This window comes from Sclerotinia sclerotiorum, genomic scaffold, assembly GCF_000146945.2.
Source record: "Sclerotinia sclerotiorum 1980 UF-70 scaffold_5 genomic scaffold, whole genome shotgun sequence".
NCBI classification, from domain to species: Eukaryota; Fungi; Ascomycota; class Leotiomycetes; order Helotiales; family Sclerotiniaceae; genus Sclerotinia; species Sclerotinia sclerotiorum.
Genome location: NW_001820831.1, coordinates 230,809 through 249,962, shown reverse-complemented (window position 1 = coordinate 249,962; position 19,154 = coordinate 230,809). Strand labels below are relative to the sequence as shown.

At 42.9% G+C, this 19,154-nt stretch overlaps 6 protein-coding genes across 6 annotated transcripts; 3 read left to right on the top strand and 3 right to left on the bottom strand.

Annotated features, from left to right (window-relative positions):
* Positions 1-1,666: 1,666 nt before the first annotated feature.
* SS1G_04076 (hypothetical protein) lies at positions 1,667-3,602 on the top strand (the record flags this gene model as incomplete). The annotated part of the gene is made up of 2 exons (XM_001594219.1): positions 1,667-2,634; positions 2,681-3,602. 2 exons carry the CDS (start codon positions 1,667-1,669, stop codon positions 3,600-3,602), a joined length of 1,890 nt encoding a protein of 629 aa, XP_001594269.1.
* Positions 3,603-4,947: 1,345 nt separating this feature from the next.
* On the bottom strand, positions 4,948-8,575 carry SS1G_04075 (hypothetical protein; the record flags this gene model as incomplete). Its single annotated transcript, XM_001594218.1, has 5 exons — positions 4,948-6,265; positions 6,313-7,811; positions 7,859-8,242; positions 8,308-8,441; positions 8,512-8,575. 5 exons carry the CDS (start codon positions 8,573-8,575, stop codon positions 4,948-4,950), a joined length of 3,399 nt encoding a protein of 1,132 aa, XP_001594268.1.
* A 1,492-nt stretch (positions 8,576-10,067) lies between these two features.
* Positions 10,068-11,614, top strand: SS1G_04074 (hypothetical protein; the record flags this gene model as incomplete). Its single annotated transcript, XM_001594217.1, has 6 exons — positions 10,068-10,166; positions 10,263-10,281; positions 10,347-10,496; positions 10,582-10,755; positions 10,903-11,057; positions 11,219-11,614. 6 exons carry the CDS (start codon positions 10,068-10,070, stop codon positions 11,612-11,614), a joined length of 993 nt encoding a protein of 330 aa, XP_001594267.1.
* A 692-nt stretch (positions 11,615-12,306) lies between these two features.
* SS1G_04073 (hypothetical protein) lies at positions 12,307-13,347 on the bottom strand (the record flags this gene model as incomplete). Its single annotated transcript, XM_001594216.1, has 3 exons — positions 12,307-12,322; positions 12,374-13,160; positions 13,332-13,347. The coding sequence occupies 3 exons, from the start codon at positions 13,345-13,347 to the stop codon at positions 12,307-12,309; spliced, it is 819 nt and encodes a 272-aa protein (XP_001594266.1).
* A 557-nt stretch (positions 13,348-13,904) lies between these two features.
* On the bottom strand, positions 13,905-15,438 carry SS1G_04072 (enolase; the record flags this gene model as incomplete). The annotated part of the gene is made up of 5 exons (XM_001594215.1): positions 13,905-14,700; positions 14,758-14,808; positions 14,861-14,952; positions 15,003-15,256; positions 15,315-15,438. The coding sequence occupies 5 exons, from the start codon at positions 15,436-15,438 to the stop codon at positions 13,905-13,907; spliced, it is 1,317 nt and encodes a 438-aa protein (XP_001594265.1).
* Positions 15,439-17,159: 1,721 nt separating this feature from the next.
* Positions 17,160-18,497, top strand: SS1G_04071 (hypothetical protein; the record flags this gene model as incomplete). Its single annotated transcript, XM_001594214.1, has 4 exons — positions 17,160-17,376; positions 17,430-17,816; positions 17,871-18,327; positions 18,377-18,497. 4 exons carry the CDS (start codon positions 17,160-17,162, stop codon positions 18,495-18,497), a joined length of 1,182 nt encoding a protein of 393 aa, XP_001594264.1.
* Positions 18,498-19,154: the final 657 nt, after the last annotated feature.

Sequence of the window (19,154 nt, the reverse complement as noted above, 5' to 3'; positions counted from 1 at the left end):
CCTAACCAAAACCACTTCAATTTTATCTCCGAATCTTTGATTTCCTTAAAATAACTATAATAGTTTCATATTGCGGGATCAGAGACTTATCTTTACAAGAATTTATACCAGGTTTGACTAAAAAATGTATGATAATCCGGTATATATTAAAAGCCCGGTACTTCTATATAGAAATTCAACAAATCGGGGAAATTTTACCATATAACCAGGTTTCCGGTACATCAAGTCCAGTGTAACCAAGTTCCACTATACCGTAATATTCCCCGCTTCTCACTCAGATCAAGCAGCAGCGAAACAAAAGCAAGTGAAAAAATCCACATGTCAAAAGTTTTCTTACCGCTTCATCTAATTGGAGTATCTATCTGGGTCCCAAGCCCTGACATTATCAAATCCTTCTTTTTCTCATGATATGACGTAGTAGATGGACCCTGTTACATTTCATTCCTACCCTATGCTGCCCTAAATACATGAATCTGCACGCCATGATCGGAAACTGCCTTGTTCATGATTTTAGATGTTAGTTTGATCCTGCGAGGTATGTATGTATATGTACCTAGCATGTATTAATATTCTGTATACATATCCAAGAATATAATAAACGCGGGTTCAAAAAACTTCACACGCACTATCTATGGGAGTACAAACAACCAAGACGGCTCCACCGGCTCAAGGCAGGCACCTTAGTTTAAAAATTCTTGGAATCTTGGAATCTTGGTTTTTCCACTCACTGAGATTTCCACATCGGGATATGTCGAAGACTTAATGAAGGTAAGCTTAAATTATCATTCACAATTTTTCACGGTCGAAGGGATTTCCTACTTATCTATCTGCTCCGTTGAATATTTGTTGGTGGAGCAGAAAAAGAAACAAGGCTAGACAGGTCATTTGGAGATAGTGAAGTAAGTGTATGATATGAATTCAAGATCCCTTGATTTCTCTTCCACTTTTATATACGTACAACCATGTTACACACAAACTTTAATACAAAAAGCAATACAAACCCTTTGTTTATTTAATCTTTTCAAATTTCAGCCCTTTTTCAAATTTATCTTCGTTTACTTTTCACCTTGCCAAGTACTCACTACTCTATTAATACTCATGCTATTTCACCTTGGCAAAGCTTGAATCATCGAATAATCTCTCTGCGGGAGCATTTTATTCATACAAGCTGAAAGCTGCAAGTTACTCTACACTATCTGCTGGAGCATTGATAGACTTTATAAAATAGAATCTTATATCCCTCCAACCAACCATCCATCCATCCATCGCAATACTCCGTGCACCACTGCGCCCATCCCATTGTACCTAGTTCACGCATCGATACCCTTAGGTTGTATGAATTCACGAAATTAACCCAATTAGACGGTCTAGTTCGAAAATCATTTCTTGCGCCTCATGATAAGACGTCGACTACATATCTGCCTACCTACCAATTCAACTTGTCCTTTCCTCTCCATTCAATTGGTCAGGTTGAGAAAATAATATCTCCCTCTTACATCCCGAGGTCGTTTTATTCCCCTCCTCCCGCATTTGGTTATCACAACATAATCTTGGCTGCCAGCTCATCTTCCCCATCTACCGGTACATACAACATTGATCTTCTTCACGCGAACTGCGCATTCGATTGAAAGGAGGGACTTATATTCTTCTGGCGGAATATATAAAGATGTCGGAAAAGGTCGAACATCAAGCACTCGGAGATATGTCAAACGATGCAGCTCATCCAGCCCAGGAAGGCTCAGCGCAAACTGGTACACAGCAAAACGACGCAGCTTACCCAGTCCAAGAAGATTCAGCGCAAATTGGTACACATCAAAATGGTGTAGCGCAAGAAGGTTCAGCGCAAAATGATACACAGCAAAACAACACACAACAAAATGATACCCAGCAAAATGGCGACGCAGAGAAACAACACCCAGGTCAATTGAAAGCAGCCAAGGAAAAACTTACCTCGAAACAACAAAAGTTAAGGGATAAGAACAATCCACCGGGTGGATTTGATGCGACGCCCATTCCAACTGCGCGAGATGGTTATACCGTGCGATTTACCTTTCACAGAGCCGAAAATCTTCCTGCGTCGGATCTCAACACTCGATCTTCCGATCCTTTCATTATAGCCAGTCTGACATCTTCTCTATTGAAACGACATAAGGACGATCCAGATCTCGTTCTGCGAACACAAACTATACACGAAAATACAAATCCGGTATGGAATAAGACTTGGACAGTGGCTGGGATTCCTGGGAGTGGTTTCCGTTTAAAATGTCGTTTATATGATGAAGACCCCGCAGATCATGATGATAGATTGGGAAATGTTACAATTTATGTGGAATCGCTGGGTCCAAATTGGCAGGGTTTCAAGGAGAAAGCATTTGATGTTAAGAAGAGGATGGGTAGCAAGAGAGCATATGGGGTAAGAGCTTGCGCTGCTATGTTTGACAGTAGCATACATATGGATGGTACGCTCTACTTAAGCGCGGAATGCTTAGGACCATCTGAGAAACCATATGGCAGAATGTATACAATTGGGGAAACATATTTCTTCAAGCATTATTCACCTATGATTGGAAGATTGGCTGGCACTAAAGCTCCTGGAAGTTCGATGGATGGAAAGCCCCCAACTGAGAAATATGAGTAAGTATTTTATCTAACTACAATGATACGAATGCTAACAACTAAGTTTTCAAGCAAATCAAATCCAACTTCAAGGTCCCGTACCTGCGGAATTATACCATCGCTTTGTCGAATTTAAACCTTTCGTAAAAGGAATGTTTTCCGGAGCAGGTCTTCGAGGACGAGTCTTGAACAAAGCCCTTCATCACCAACATGCCCGTGTATATAATTTCAGCAACAGTACAGAATATGGAGTGTTCCCGGCCAAATCCGAAGAAGCCTCTCTGCAATTCCTCAAAATGGTGCACTTTGACGAAGGAGGAAGAATATTCACCTATGTTCTCTCACTCGATGGACTTCTTCGATTTACCGAAACGGGTAAGGAGTTTGGTGTTGATCTGTTATCGAAACATACCATGCATAGTGATGTAAACATTTACATTGCATGTTCCGGAGAATTCTTCGTTCGTCGATTAAAGCATCCACATCGATCAACTGATGATCCTAGCCAATCTAGTCACCCTATTGAAGAATTTCCTGGAGGACCACCATTTGAAGCTCCTCCTAAAGATCCCAGCCACTACGAGCTCGTAATTGACAACGACAGTGGCACCTACCGACCAAATGGAGATCTCCTTCCTCTCCTCAAAAAATTCCTAAATGAGAATTTCCCCGGTCTCCACATCGTCACAAAAGAATGCACTGATGAACATCTCCAAAAAATGAAACAAGGACAACGAGAAAGAAAGAAGAAGGAAGGAAAAGAAATCAATATGGTGCAGAATTCAGATGATGATATTAGTAGTAGTGATGAAGATGATTTGAATGATTTGACGAATACGGGACGGAAAGGGAAGAGTAAGAGAGAGAGAATTGTGGCTGGTCTTGAAGATCCCAGTCAAGCGTTAAAGGATATGAAGAAGGAATTTATTCCTGGAAGGGAAAGAGTCCAGAGAGAGGAAAATGAAGATATACCTGAGGTGGCTTGATCTTGATCTTGATAATTTATGGTCATGGTCATGGTTATGCTTATGCTTATGGTGGAAAGGAGGGGTTTGATCATTTCTCTTTACTAATGTTCGAGACTCCTTTACTTACTTACATGAGTAATTCACGATGGAGCATTTTTATTAATTAAGGATGTGATGCTTTCTACCGTGCAGGGGCGAGGTTAATGGATATGGATATGGATATGGATATCGATGGATAGGAAGCTAGGTATACATTATGCATGTATGGTGGGTGGATGGATGAATTGAGAGGTTCATAAAACACCTTGCTTCCTTCCTTGCTTCCTTTCTTCACTGATCAACCCACCCACCATAAGCCTATAGCATAATTAATTAACGAAATAACAACTTTTCTTTTGTTCTGTCCTATTCTATTTTCCGCGAGTTACCCTTTCTTTTTATTATTTTCCTTCTGTAAATTTCTGCTTTGATACCCTTTCCTAGGATCTATCTACCTATTTATCTACTTTAATATTTTTTTATTTTTTTATGTTTTTATTAAATATCTATTTATATTTATATTTATTAGTCTTTGAGAGATAGTGTGTTATAGAATTAATCAATAAATAAATGAAAATTATAATATTAATTATAACAATATAGATTTGACTGAATAAAATAAAGTTATAATTAATATAACTCATAATTATCAACAACTACACTCACAACCCAGTATACATACACATATCCAAACAAAACAAAACACAATTAAGAAAAAAAAAAAATAATAAATGTATCTGTATTGACTATCTATACATGTACATACGTATAACACAAGCATTGATGCACCGCCATCCATTTACCATCCATCCATCCATCTACCATCCATCTAATCCACCCACTTAATCCTAATACCAACTCCCATCCCATCCCACCCCATTCCTTTTCCTCCCAAATAATTCATATTTCATACTTCATATTCATACTCATACTCCATTAGTAATTATTCCACCCTTTCCCCTAACCTATACTATCCATATCCAAAATCCAAGTCTGCACGATTGTGCTGAATTGGCTTTCTTTCTTTCTTGCTTTCGTTCCTGCTTACTCGCCTCCTTTTCTTAATTCCTCAGGCGATAATTTGTAGCGAATTATCGCTTATTCACTTTACATAAGCAATCCCATGTCCCACCCCTAAGCAAGCCAATCACCAATCAGTCAACCATCCCTATCAGTTATAAGCAACCTAGCCTAGCCTAATACAAAAATAAAATATTTCAGACCAAGAACACGAAAAACGCCAATAGTGCTAATCCCATGGTATCTCCAGATCATCCGTCATTCATCAGCACACCATGTCATATAATACTATTCCGAGAATTCTTCACGAACGTTCTTGAATAGGTGCTTTAGCTAATCGACCACCAGCACTAACACGTTTTTGCAATCTCGCCTCTCGTTCCTTAAGCTTGTCTTGTTGGGTCATTGTGGTTGGCAAAGCTGCTAGTGTATCATTAGTACTTCCTCCACGGTGAGTCTTTTGTTCGATATACAGCGTTGCGCTTCGACTCAAAGGAAATGCGGGTAAAACGGTCGGGATCTCAGCCCCGTGTTGTACGAGCATTTCAGCAATCGGGAATGGAACAATTTTTGCAGCATGTTCAACTCGAGTGGGCGATGCAACTTGTGCTGGAGATGCTGGATCAGCAGCAGCGAGAGCTAAAAACACTGAATGCGTTCCACGAGACCTGTCCGTGACATTAGGGTTTGCCTTAAGCGCTAAAGCATAAATCACTTGCTGAACATCGTTCTTTTTAATTGCTGCAAGAAGGGTCTCGTCCGCCGTGCCATATCGTGAGAGGGTGGATGAGATTGGTTCCACAAAGGCCCGATCAACATATTTAGCCGTGATAAACTTCAACCTTTGCTCCCTTGTAGCTTGTGGCGTAGGTTTTGTAGCCAGGTCGAGCCTAGCCTCCCAGATCATATTGGAAACGCGATTGCCAACCAACAAAAGTAATTCGACAATGTCGGTGGTAAAGGAATTAATATCGAGAGTCAAGGAGCGTACTTTGCTGATATGTGTTCCAAGTGAACGATGAATACCACTACATTCGATACAAAGTATGATGGCCAAGTTGATCGACACCCACTCTGTTTTAATTCCAGATCCACAATCTGCACACCAGCAGTTTCCTTGATCCGTTTCTCGTAGAAGCTGAAGTAGTTTATCTGGGCTTTCATCAAAGCTACTACTATTCGATCGGCCATACGCAGGCCTAGCACCAACGGTCGTTCTTCTAAACACATTGTTCGTATTAGAAGTGTTGTTATGGTTCGACGAATGCCCCTGATTCAACGAAGAACTCTTTCCTGTCAATATCGAACCAATATCTCTTCTCATCGAGTGAGCTTCGGGTTGTGGTGTCAGAGCAGGATAATCCTTCATGCCTCTACCCTCAACTGCACTCTGAAGTGCATTGTTGATAGCAGAAATCCAATTCTTCATATCATCCTCTGAGGTTGCTTGATATACTCTCTTGTACTGAGGGGTAATGACCTCAAAACAGAAACGACGCTCCGCATCACGAGCCTCACGAACAGATGCCATACGTAGATCTATGGGTTCCATGTGTAGATCTAGACGCTGTTTCCAATTACTGTACTCGGAGAGTTTACCAGCATCCAATACGATCCAAAATCTATATAAGTTAGTAGTGTCAATTCCATCTTGACGCGTCTGACTTACTTGTGCCAAGCTTGCTTGTTCAATCCTCTTGGATCAACATGACTACCAGGCCTACTTAAAGCCCAGAGAAGACCCTCCTTACGTTGCGTGCCCAACTTTTCACTCGCCGTGATTTGGCTATGGTCTTTTTCTTCAAGGTCCCTAATGCCACGAAACCGAGGATTTGCGGCCGGGCTTCCTACTGGTCCACCATGTACGGACGAGAGGCTCCCTGGAGTTCTGCTAAACTCTGTCGCACCTCCATTAGTGACTGTAGCAATCGTACTGTTTGTTGGTACTATTCTTAATTGATGCCCTGTACTGTCTGCTCTGTTGAGCTCAGTATCTGAAGTGTATGCACCATTGCCTGAGCTCGACGTGCCAGGTGCGACTGTTTCGACCGGGACTGTCTCAGGTTCCACATATGTAACAGTACTCTTTTCGAGATTACGTCGTTTTTCTTCACGTTCAGTCCTCTGGTATTGAAATTCTTTGTCCGCATCCTGCACTTCTGCGCTCAAGGCTTCCAACTGTGGAAGCATTTGTTCTACTTTCTTCGCCGCTGCGAGATAGCTCCTTGTCTGAGCATCTGCATACTTGGTTAAATGTGACAACACTTCTTGTTCTTTTCGACCCCCGTGTAAATCTTGCATAAATGAAGAATAATCGAATCGTTTCAGCTCGAAATTGCGACGTTTCGTTTGGTATTTGGTATCGCTCTCCACCCGCTTTTTTTGCTTCAATGAGTCTTGACGCTGCCCCAAATATCTAGAGACATATGCATAATAGTCTTTGCTTTCTTCCTCAAAATCGCGCTTCTTCGATTCAGCTTGTTTGATATCAAGTGTGTATAGTTTTGCGAGGGGCTCTATAATGACTTTCTCTAGATTAATAGCGTTTTGCTTTTCATACTGTAAAATCTCTCGCGCAATTTTATCAAAGTAATGGTCCAGGGCTGGTTGGACTGCGTTTGCGTTTGAGTTGGACGCTTCTCGAAGCGCTTCCATAAAACCCCCAATTGCATCGTTGCATTGCATCTGGGCGATCTGTGCCGCCTCAGCCTTTCTGAGAACCTTTTTCATCCGTGTGCGCATGTTTCCAGTTTTTTGTTCCAAAGCTTTCATAGTGGCCCTAAATAAAGGTCCATCTTCTGTAGCACTCATATCTTCGCCTGGGCGTTGACAAGAGACATCGACCTTAGGTGCATCTGTGAAATGGCTTTGAGGGACAATGAAATCGAGGCTAAGAGGATTTGGCGATGGCGGTGCATCTTCAAAAGAGTACGATAGCTCTTGCCCGCTCACACGAGAATCGAGGGATTGAGAAGAGGGAAGTCGCAATTTAGGAGGTGGGACGAGATGAAAAGGTGGCGATGGAGAGCCTGGCATACTTAATGGTTGCGGATCTAAGACTTTGTTAGCGGAAGATTGGGACAGAGCGATTGTAGCTTTACTTGAAACCCAGAATGAGAAGCTAGCAAGAGTATTTAATCGATGCGCTCGCTGATCATATTCGAGAAACTAGAGATGGTCAGAATGAGAAACGCATGCGATCGAGTCCAACATACACTGCAATTATTTCTCCAACCACCCCCGCGGTCCTCCGTTGGCTTCGGAGGTCTCCATTTCCAAGACCATTCGAACGATACTGATTGACTGCCTCCCGTAGAATAATCTCCAACTAGTTGTACATTGGCATTCTTGTGTAGATTCGGATCGGCATGAAATTCTCGAGTGACTAGATTCTCTACTTCTCGCGCGGTCGAAGCTGATACATATGTAAGTCCATTTATAACGGTATCCATCAAGCCGACTACATCTTTTGCGCCGTTTGTCGCAGACAGAAAACCTTGCGATTGTCGTATAATAAATGTGAAGTGGAAAGTAAGCTCTTCGTCATTATTGACCTTGAGGAGGAGATTCGGAGCGGCTCCAGGAAGTGTATCAGGGTCCTGCAGGATTCTGATCAGCATTGTTGGTAGGACAAATGCAATGTATATGTATGTATAGTCGTTACCTGAACATATTCAACCACAGAATTATCTCCAAGGTCGCGAATCGCAGAGACTCTTGTTGCTGGGAATCCATTTGGAACAATGTTTAAGAGGGTTCTCCTCCGCTGATTGGTGATCGACAATGACGATATAGTTACTATAGCAGTATATCCAAATCAGTTCCCTCCTGCTCTCTAAAGCTGCTGGATATCAATAGAAGTACTAACAGCGATTCTGATCCCTCAAGTATAATGGCGCGCCATCATCTGGTCTGCTACTAACATTACCCATTTTCTGTTCTGTTCTGTTATGTACGTTCTTCCCTTAAGGGTTTACCCCACTAAAGTTATCTCGTTGGAAGTTGTTGCAAGAGATATGGCCCTTGCTCTTGACAATATTGTCGAAGACTGTAAAGAGGATAATGTTTTTGGCATCTAATCTGTATATGGGGATATTAAGAACAAATGATGGAAAGGAGGAGGATTTCGGGTAGTGGAGAAAAAAAAAGAATTATTAATCTTGTGTATAAAGGTTGATATGGATTTGGTATGTCTGTTCTGCGGTGCGGTGCAAAAGCCTGGGAGTTGTTAGATTAGAAGTAAAGAAAGAGTAAGGTTCTCGCTACTCAAGTAGGCACGGTGATAGAAAATAGCAGCGGTTAGTTTAGTTCGTCTGTTTAAGGATACTTTTGTATTTGATATTTGAGTCCGTTTTAAATATTTGTCTCATTCAGGTGATCACTTTGGGATTATTGGATTGTCTTTGGGGAAGATTAAATATGAGGCTCAGAAGGATTATTCAAGTAGATATAGATAGTATATGAGTAACCGAGTAATTGAAGAGCAAGTGAGAGTAACTAAGTAGATGCGCAAATGGAATAAGATGAAGCTTATGAGCAAAGCAAGGATATCACCAAAAGGTTATATATGTGATGCAATCCTGTGGCATCTTTCTTTTTCGATTTCCTCGTGTTACTCTCCCTTCGTGCTACTATTCTATTTTTCAACATTCGAGTATCCCAAATCTCTTCAATATTGTTCACAGCCTCTTAATGCTGCTTACATACACTGGATATACGATCTTGCGTGCTGACGCATTGTTGGGCCACCAAGGGCATTGTGAATGAAACTGACCAACAATGACAGGGCTATCAAATTTATTTAAGGAATGATTGTGGGGAGCAGGTAGAGTCTAGCCATCAAACGGGGGGCCCACAGGCTTCAACTGGCATTCGGTAGTGAAGGTAGTCAGGGGGATCTCTCATAAGGCCAGTTGTGAAGAGTCTTGAAGTACTAGGTATGTTCCAGTTTCAAGGTTTGATACGAAGTCTCATGCATGCGCCTCAATATCTACCAAGTAGGTAGGTAGCTAGATGTGTCTGGAGGCGAGAATTGGTGAATACTTCAAAATCTACTCGAGTACCTAGCGAAGGGCAAAATGGTAAAAGAGATCCATATGGATGTGAGCCAAAATCGATAATTGATTATTAATTACCACGCAGCACGTGCAGAAACACCTTCTACAGAGTACAAGATTTTCGTCAAATACGCCCTGCTAATCGATAAGCAATTCCCACACAACCTCGGCACATTCCCTCCTACCACGGCTGTCAAGCTCTCCTTCCCCAAGACATCTTAACCCCTTCTCCACAAGATTACACTTCCCCAGATTTCTCACATTTGTATTTAGATTCAAGATTCAACTTCCATTTTATCTATAGAATAAACTTTCAAATTTATTATTTTGTCTTACATAAATCCATTTGTATATACATACCTACGAGATGACAACCCCCGCTTCATCAACTGCGGACACCACCTTTGCCGATGCTACTAAGGTGCAACAATTGACTTCCCACACTTACTCTGCGAACTTTCCCGATGTAAGATTCTTGAATACATGATTACGGCTGAAAAAATGCTACCTCCGATATACAAAATGTCCATTTACCAGAATAATCATACTAACATCAACACAGGACTGGTGTGTAGGCTCAGGTAAATAAACAATCCACCTTACCTCCTACCAAACTATCCATCCATTGTCTAATCGAACCATGTAGTTCCCCATGGAGGTTTCATAACCGGAGTCTTCCTCCAAGTCTCTACCCTCCATTTCCGAAGCACTCTCTCCGCCCAAAATCAACCTCACCCCATAATTCTCCATCTCGAGTTCCTGCGTCGAACTCAAACTGGTCCCGCCATCTTCACCGGTAAGCGTATCCCGTGACTTCTATGTTGCAAGTTGTATCTGTTTATGTTCAAGCCTGGTTTCTAATGTACTAACTTTCATTCTAGTCCAAGATACCAAACTCGGGAGACAAACATCTATTCTTCACATAACGCTATCACAAGATGACCGAGTTGAAGTAGTCGGTTATATTACTCACTCCAATGCCACCACTGAGGACGGCGTTTCTTCACCTCATACTCATGTTCTTAATCCTGCCCCCCTTCCAGTCTCTCTTCCCCGTAAGTATAGCCGATTTTGTCGTCGCTACTCCCTTCCACAAAAGAGCTATCATCAATTTTCACTCACCAACTCCATCTCCTCTCACAATCACACATACCAATTTCCTTCCGTCTCCTGATCAACACCTACTAACCCCAAACCGCTAGTTCTAAAAACCAACACCGACCCCAACTATCACCTCCGAGAATTAGAATTCTCCAGCTTCCGTAAAGCTACCAAAAAGGGCCATATGTACCTCCCTCACACTGAACCATCACCCAGCATCTCAGACGAATGGATTCGATTATCCACTGGCGAATACGTAAGCACCAATTTCTCATATCAGATGCAGACTTCCCCTCTCCCCAGTCTCTTTTAATATCCCCTAGAACCTCTTCTCTACCCACCACTTACAAACCCACAAACCCACTCCACCACCAAATCTTAACTATACCAACTAACCCACCACAACCACCCAAACAGTGGACCAACGAAAGCCTCGCCTTCGCCTGCGACATGTACTCAATCCCGACCGAATTCCCCCCCTCACCCAACACTTCCACTTCCACTCCCACTTCCACTCCCACCCTCAAATCCACATCCCCTTCCCCCTACCCATCCCCCTCCACCCCAGCCCCCATCGCAAAATACTGGTTCCCCACCCTCGTCCTCAACATCGATTTCAAAAAGTCGCTTCCGAAGGAAGGTATCGAATGGCTCTTCATCCGCGTCGAGCGCAAACAGATCAAGAACGGACGTATGGATATCGAATTGACGGTTTGGGATGAGAAGCGCGAATTGGTCGCGATTAGTAATCATGTTGCATTGGCTGTGGGGGTGGAGAGGAATATAGCTGCGAGGGGCTCGAGTAAGATTTGAGATGAGGTGAGGATTTAGATGTAAGATGTGAGATGTCAGATGTGGGAGTGACAGATTATGGGACTTGTGAAATCGAAATTTCTGGAATAGGATATAGATTGAAGATTGAGACGAATCAATATAAATGTGCATATAGAATCACCAAACCCAACAAAGGATATCAAAACCAAAAAAAAAACAAGATCACACCACTTGCTGTAACCACACCAACCAGTCAGTCAGTCAGTCAGTCAAGCTAGCATAAACAAGATATGTAGGTATGTAGTAGAATCCCAAAATTAAGCTCAATCGTACTTCGCTACGTCTATCCATTCTCGTGATTAAATACGACCAACGCGTATAGTAAAACCTCGCAAATCGAGGAAGAACCAAAGTGACCCAAAGTGCAACTTAGAACCATCAGACCAGCAATTCCATTATCTCCTTCCCGTCGCCAACCTGATTTTGTATGAATCCGATCCCAGCACGATTCGCTGCAATCTATCCACTCAAGTTCCTAAAGTATGCCTGCATTCGTGAAGGGGCCACTTTCGCCTTTGGCAGGTCGTGCATATTCAGGTTGTGGGGTTTGGCCGCATACTAGTAACTCGTTTGCACCTGACTACAGCTGCATGAAAATCGACTGGGGATGTATTCTCATTTCTAGAGGATGCTAGATAGATTGAGATATGATAACTATAGCTAAAGCCCTTTCACATAAAATCATCACTGCATTTCGTCAGTACTTTCTGTGTAAAGCAGGGGATTACATAAACTTACTCTCCAAAATCATCGTCATAAGCCTGGGTATCTTTATGGGAGATGGCATCTCTGCTTGCATTCAAGGTAGTCTTGGTTTTTTGTGCTTTGGACTTCTTTCCTCCCTTTTCAGCTGCCTTCTCCTCCTTCATTTTCTCGTTACTCAAGGCCGTCAACGTACTAGCGATCTTCTTAATTTGATCACTGGGAAGATCTTTAGAGATCTGTTTGGTGAATTCTTGCAAGAAAATGATATATTGTGCCTTCTTGACGTTATTGGTAATGAGAGGGACAAGAGTTTCTCGGAGCTTCTCAAATTGGGGCTTGGTTCTTGGATCGAAAAGTGGGAGAGTTGTCAAATCAACAGTGGCTGCGGGGTTCTTCTCATCAACTTGCACCGCGTTTGCAGCACTTGTAGACTTGCGAGAGTTGATACCGATGTTGCCAAAAAGGTCCTCAGCGTGCTTCAAGTCGGATTCTTGTTCAGTTCGTCTAAGGCGTTCTCTTCTTGTAGCCTCATCTTCACTGCTCTCGTCGCTATTTTCTGCGAGTTGACGTGCTCTCTCGGCCTGCTTTTCAGCGACACGTTCCTTTTTCGACTTCTTGTTCGCGGCAGCCAATGCATCAGCCTTTGCTTTTCTCTCGGCTTCGACCTTTGCCTTCTCGCGTTCAACTTCAGAGTCCTCGGCAGCACTCCAGGAATCTAAGACTTCATCGTCATCCTCTTCATCGTCAAACTTTCTTCGGGTCGAAGCGGCAGCTTGTGCGGGCGTTGGATCGGATGACTCCTCGGAGGAGGATTCCTCATCTGCTCGGTAGAGTCGCGGTCAGTTCAGTGTATCCCTCTGCGTTTGCATGGCGGTAAATCTTCCGACCAAGCCTTCGAAAGCCCCTCACAGATAATGATAATAACATTTTCAGAATGAGACAACACCGCAGAATATGCCTAGGGAAAAAAATAAAATATTCTGCCACTTACCCCACTTGTCAGGCATTTTCAAAACTAAATGCCCAGCGAATAGCCCTTTTTATTGCTTTTGCTTCGATTGTATCAAGTATTGAGTCTTGAGCCTCAATAACTTTGCAAGAATAGTTTTTCGCTATGTGTTTGTTGTTCAAAGGAATATGTTTGGAAAAGGTAGATTGTTTGACTTTAGGTTTGCGCCCGCATGTATTAACAGGGAAATTAGTGGTGAGACTGATCGGAAGCGGGCCTTGACTAATACTTTTGATTGGTGCATGACTTGACTTTATGGTTGAGTCAGTTTATCAAACAATTCAATTTCGATCTTTCACATCTTTGGGCATAAAACATATATATACAATAGTAAAGACATTGCATTGTTTTCTTTATTTTCATCAAATCAACAAGGTCCATTCACGAGGTAATAGTAACCTCATTGTAACCACAGCATAACGGACTGGTATTTTGATCAAATTGTTCTTCATTTTGTGATATCATTCATCATTAACATCATGCTATGGCATCACTCATCCCGCATAACACAGTTACCTACCCAGCTTAACTTTTGGCGCAGTATCTTAAAATCGTTTACAAATTGACAGCAGTTCTGAAGTTCTCTCCAGCATAAACAGCCTTGTCACCGAGCTCCTCCTCGATTCTTAAGATTTGGTTCAACTTGGCCAAACGCTCAGATCTAGCTGGGGCACCAGTCTTGATTTGACCAGCACGGAGACCAACAACGATATCGGCAATGGTGACATCCTCAGTCTCTCCAGAACGGTGAGAAACCATGACACCCCATCCAGCGGCGAAGGAGTCCTTGGCAGCTTGGATAGACTCAGTAAGAGTACCGATTTGGTTGACCTTCAACAAGAGAGCATTGCAAGACTTGAGCTCAATGGCCTTCTTGATTCTAATTGGGTTGGTGACAGTCAAGTCATCACCGACGATTTGGAAGTCGGAAGACTTGTAGAAGTAGCTCCATGCCTCCCAGTCATCCTCAGCGAATGGATCCTCAATGCTGACAATTGGGTATTTCTTGGCAAGGGTCTTGTACTGATCGGCGAGCTCGGCGTATGTGATCCACTTGGTTGGGTCACTCTCTGGGTTCTTGAAGTCCAAATCGTACTTCTTGGCATCCTCCTTGTAGAACTCGCTGGAAGCAACATCCATAGCGATGTTCATCTTTCCGGTGTAACCAGCAGCCTCGATAGCCTCAGTGATGAGCTCGAGAGCCTCCTCAGCGGTTTGAATATCTGGTGCAACACCACCTTCGTCACCGACGTTACCGGCGGATTGACCGTACTTCTTCTTGGCAAGAGACTTGAGCTTTTGGTAAACCTCAGCACCGTGTCTAAGAGCCTCAGTGAAAGATGGGGCAGCGCTACGAGTCATATATTAGCTTCTGAATTGAATGTGGATTTTATAGATGATAACTTACGAAGGTACGATCATGAACTCTTGGAAGGCCAAACGTCCACCAGCGTGGGAACTGTGCGTTGTTAGCTGGCAATCAATGATCTCAGACACGACCGAATGCTCACCCTCCGTTAAGAACGTTCATGAATGGGACTGGGAGAACGTAAGGCTTCTTGGTTCCGGCAAGATCGGAAACGTGAGCGTAGAGTGGGATACCCTATGAATTATTAGGTATGCAAATGATGATGAAAATGAATCGTCACTGACCTTCTCAGCAGCTCCGGCCTTGGCGACAGCCAAAGAGACACCAAGGATGGCGTTGGCACCCAACTTTCCTTTGTTTGGTGTGCCATCAAGGCTGTTCAAGAACTCATCAATCTTGGATTGATCCTTAACATCAATGTTCTCCTTGATAAGAGCTGGGCCAATGATATCGTTGACGTTTGCAACAGCCTTGGTAACACCCTTTCCAGCCCACTTGTCCTTGTCTCCATCACGAAGCTCAACAGCCTCGTGTTGACCTGAAGTGACATTCCGATTAACCTTATGATTTTATAGTATGCGGGACGATGTACGTACCAGTGGAAGCACCAGATGGGACAATGGCACGGTGGAGACCAGTCTCAGTGACAACATCAACCTCGACGGTTGGGTTTCCACGGGAATCGTAGACGGAACGAGCGTGAATCTTAGTGATAGCCATATTGACTTTCTGTTGAGGAGCTATCATTAGTATCTATCTAAGCTTGTAGAGTCGATTTATGTAGATGATGAAAAGAGCTCGAATCGTACCTTATCTTTCTTGATTATCTGGTAATTTTCTATACACTCTAGATTAGTATTCATGCAGCGTTTGTTATTGGTGGGAAGATGAACGAAGAAATTATGGCCAGAGATGATTATGGTGGGGTGAAAGTCACCAAATCTGAGCTTCCGTTTATAGCTTATTTCTCTGTTGATTCACATTGATCAAGAGAGGGAATGAAGCTTTCAATCGTGGGTACAAAGGATAACTGGAGGCAGGAGGGGTGATGTTGTCTTACCTTGAGTTGTATGTAGCTTACAAAAAGAAGTTGTTGTGAGAAAGTAAAGATCAAGAAGTTGGAGTCACAGAGCAGAACGAGATCTTTTTCAACCCCTCGCCCCACCAACGTGCCAATGCATCGTCCCTTCCCGCCCCAGCCTGTAATCCCTGTTTACCGGAGTTACTCTTAATAAATGAGTTACGCCGAACTTTTGACTGGATGGATGGATATCAATAAACAGGTGGATGTCACCTTTTTTATGCATTTTGCACATAGAAATGTATAAAATGTATAAAAACGTGGGAAAACGTGTGAACTATTAAGTCTTGGAAACTTTATATTGAAACACCCAAGCTATCAACAAACCAACCGGCCAACACATAGTTCTAACTAACAACTCGACGATATTTAGTTGAGGCTCGTCCCGCAGCCTTAGACCTCAACCACCATTGACGGACGAAGGGCCGGATCGTTACTATTGCCAAACTTATTATACTAGACATATCTACCTAGCTACTTTCCTGTCTAGAATATACTCTCGTAGCTTTTCTTTGGTCGTACTAATTGCGTCTCCGGTGGCCGGACCCGACTGAAGAAAGTTTCAAAGATGCTCTTGGGTCTTGCGTCTTGGGTCGTGGGTCGTGGGTCTAAAAGATAAACAGCTAGCTGCCAAGGTGATTGACTTACTATTCATAGTCTTTGTATTGAATAGAAGATAGATAGTAGAGTAACATTGTCTATCAACTTAAATCGCGCTGAATGATCACACCATACTTTCATCGCTGTCGTGAGAGTCCAAAGCTCGGCACTGGGAGAAGTGCAAGATACAAATAAATATTGGCCTTGTCCAATTTTTGAAAATGAATCGCTCCGAAAGGTATTGTTCATGCTCATACGAACCTCGATGCTCTCGAATGTCTAGTTGTAACACTTGGTACTTGTAGATGATGTTGAAAAGGTTTCTTCCATTAATCCTGAGGTACCTTGGGCACTTGGCGCGATAAACTGTGCAGGAAATGAGCGCCAGAGAGTTATCATACTTCAAAGTAGATTATCTAGTACCAAGTGAATGTAATCGAAAACAGTACAATGACAGACGCAAGATTATCTTTGATCCAGGGCTGAGTTGTAAATTCTGAGGTTGATCCAAAGTGTCGAACTTTCAACATCTAATCCTAAAGGGTTGATCACGTGATAGATCGCTCCACACAGGCAACAAGAGCTTCGCATGCAACTTAGTTAAGCAATTGAGGAATCTTGATACCTCTACTCGTACTTCCATCAAACACACCTTCCACGCAAATCTGAAAATAAAGCCCGCATTATAAATCTGATATTTCAATCGCCTTCACCTAATCGAATTTGCACAGGTATCATTTAATTCCTTGCGACTTTTAAGATGTCTAGCAGCGGCGTTATGGATCGCGAGCATGCGCTGTCAACATTCAAGGAAAAGCTATTGGAGTCTAGAGAATGGGAGGCAAAGCTCAAGGCTCTGCGGTTAGAAATTAAAGGGTTGCAGAAGGACTTCGACCATACTGAGGACAATATCAAAGCTTTACAAAGTGTTGGACAAATCATCGGCGAGGTTTTGAAACAACTTGATGATGAGAGATGTGAGTAGCCCAGCGGGAAGCTTCATCCAACATTGCTAATATTGGCATTTCAGTTATTGTTAAAGCATCATCAGGCCCCAGATATGTTGTCGGCTGCAGATCGAAAGTCGACAAATTGAAGTTGAAGCAAGGAACCCGTGTCGCGCTCGATATGACAACTCTCACAATTATGCGAATGTTACCTCGAGAAGTCGATCCCCTCGTTTATAATATGTCTTTGGAAGATCCTGGACAAGTAAGCTTTGGTGGAATTGGTGGTTTGAACGAACAAATTAGGGAACTACGAGAAGTCATCGAGCTGCCACTTAAGAATCCGGAGTTATTCTTGCGAGTCGGTATCAAGCCTCCAAAGGGTGTTTTGTTATATGGGCCTCCAGGAACCGGGAAGACTCTGTTAGCAAGAGCTGTTGCTAGCAGTCTGGAGACAAACTTCTTGAAGGGTAGGGACTTTCTTCTATACACGTTGTTTTCACAGTCATACTAATATGCTGCAGTTGTTTCATCTGCTATCGTCGATAAGTATATTGGAGAATCTGCGCGTCTGATCAGAGAAATGTTTGGTTATGCCAAGGAACATGAGCCATGTATTATCTTCATGGACGAAATTGATGCCATTGGTGGACGTAGATTTTCGGAGGGAACTTCGGCAGATCGTGAAATTCAGAGAACATTGATGGAATTATTGAATCAACTCGATGGTTTTGATTATTTGGGAAAGACAAAAATTATCATGGCAACCAACCGTCCAGATACGCTGGATCCCGCACTTCTCAGAGCTGGGCGTCTTGACAGGAAGATTGAAATTCCTTTACCAAATGAGGTCGGACGATTGGAAATTATGAAGATTCACGCTTCCAGTGTAGTCATTGATGGCGAGGTTGACTTTGAGAGTGTGGTAAAGATGAGTGATGGTTTGAACGGTGCTGATTTACGAAATGTCGTCACAGAAGCGTATGTACTCCCTCCACACCATACACAATAGCTTTGCTAACTTTCCCAGTGGTTTATTTGCTATCAAGGATTACAGAGATGCTGTTAACCAGGACGATTTTAATAAAGCAGTTCGCAAAGTGGCAGAATCAAAGAAATTGGAGGGCAAGCTGGAATACCAAAAACTATGATTGCTACATAGATTGTGTTTTAGCATGGCGTATCGCATAATTGAGGTTGGTTGGGCATATAGCTTGACTCTGTAAGAATATTACATGAAAGAGAGCTTCCTCGGAATTCCATGAAGTTGTACCAGCGCGAAAGCTTGCCATAAATAAAAACCTATTTAGTAATTTCAATCGATCATGCCTTGAGATCATCCATCTATTGCCCTTCAAACCATATTCCATGCTCGCTAGAAAAGGGGGACTTCCCCGTTAGGTTCTTAGGGTACCGGTATATCCTCGATGTTGGACCCTGTGGGGTTGATTGGTGGGGAGCTCGACTATTTGAGGGACAAAGTGGAAATCAACATATTGATTCGGCAGAAGACAATAAACTAGCAGCCAAAACCCACCCAGGCATAAAATATGGTAACCTGACGAATCTCTATTTATCGGACCGGCAGAAAGGAAAATTCTTTTGGGCACACCCCAATCCTGATGGACGATCAAGAGGTGCAAATTTTGCATAAAAAGTTTGCTTGGCCAGCAGGAATATCACAGCACACAGCACACAGCACACAGCACGCCAATTTGAAGCCAAAAGTCCCGCAGGAAAGGATGGGTGCAGGTTGTTGGCTTAGCTGGCGGTGATACGGTGTGGTTTGATGGAATGGACTGGTAACC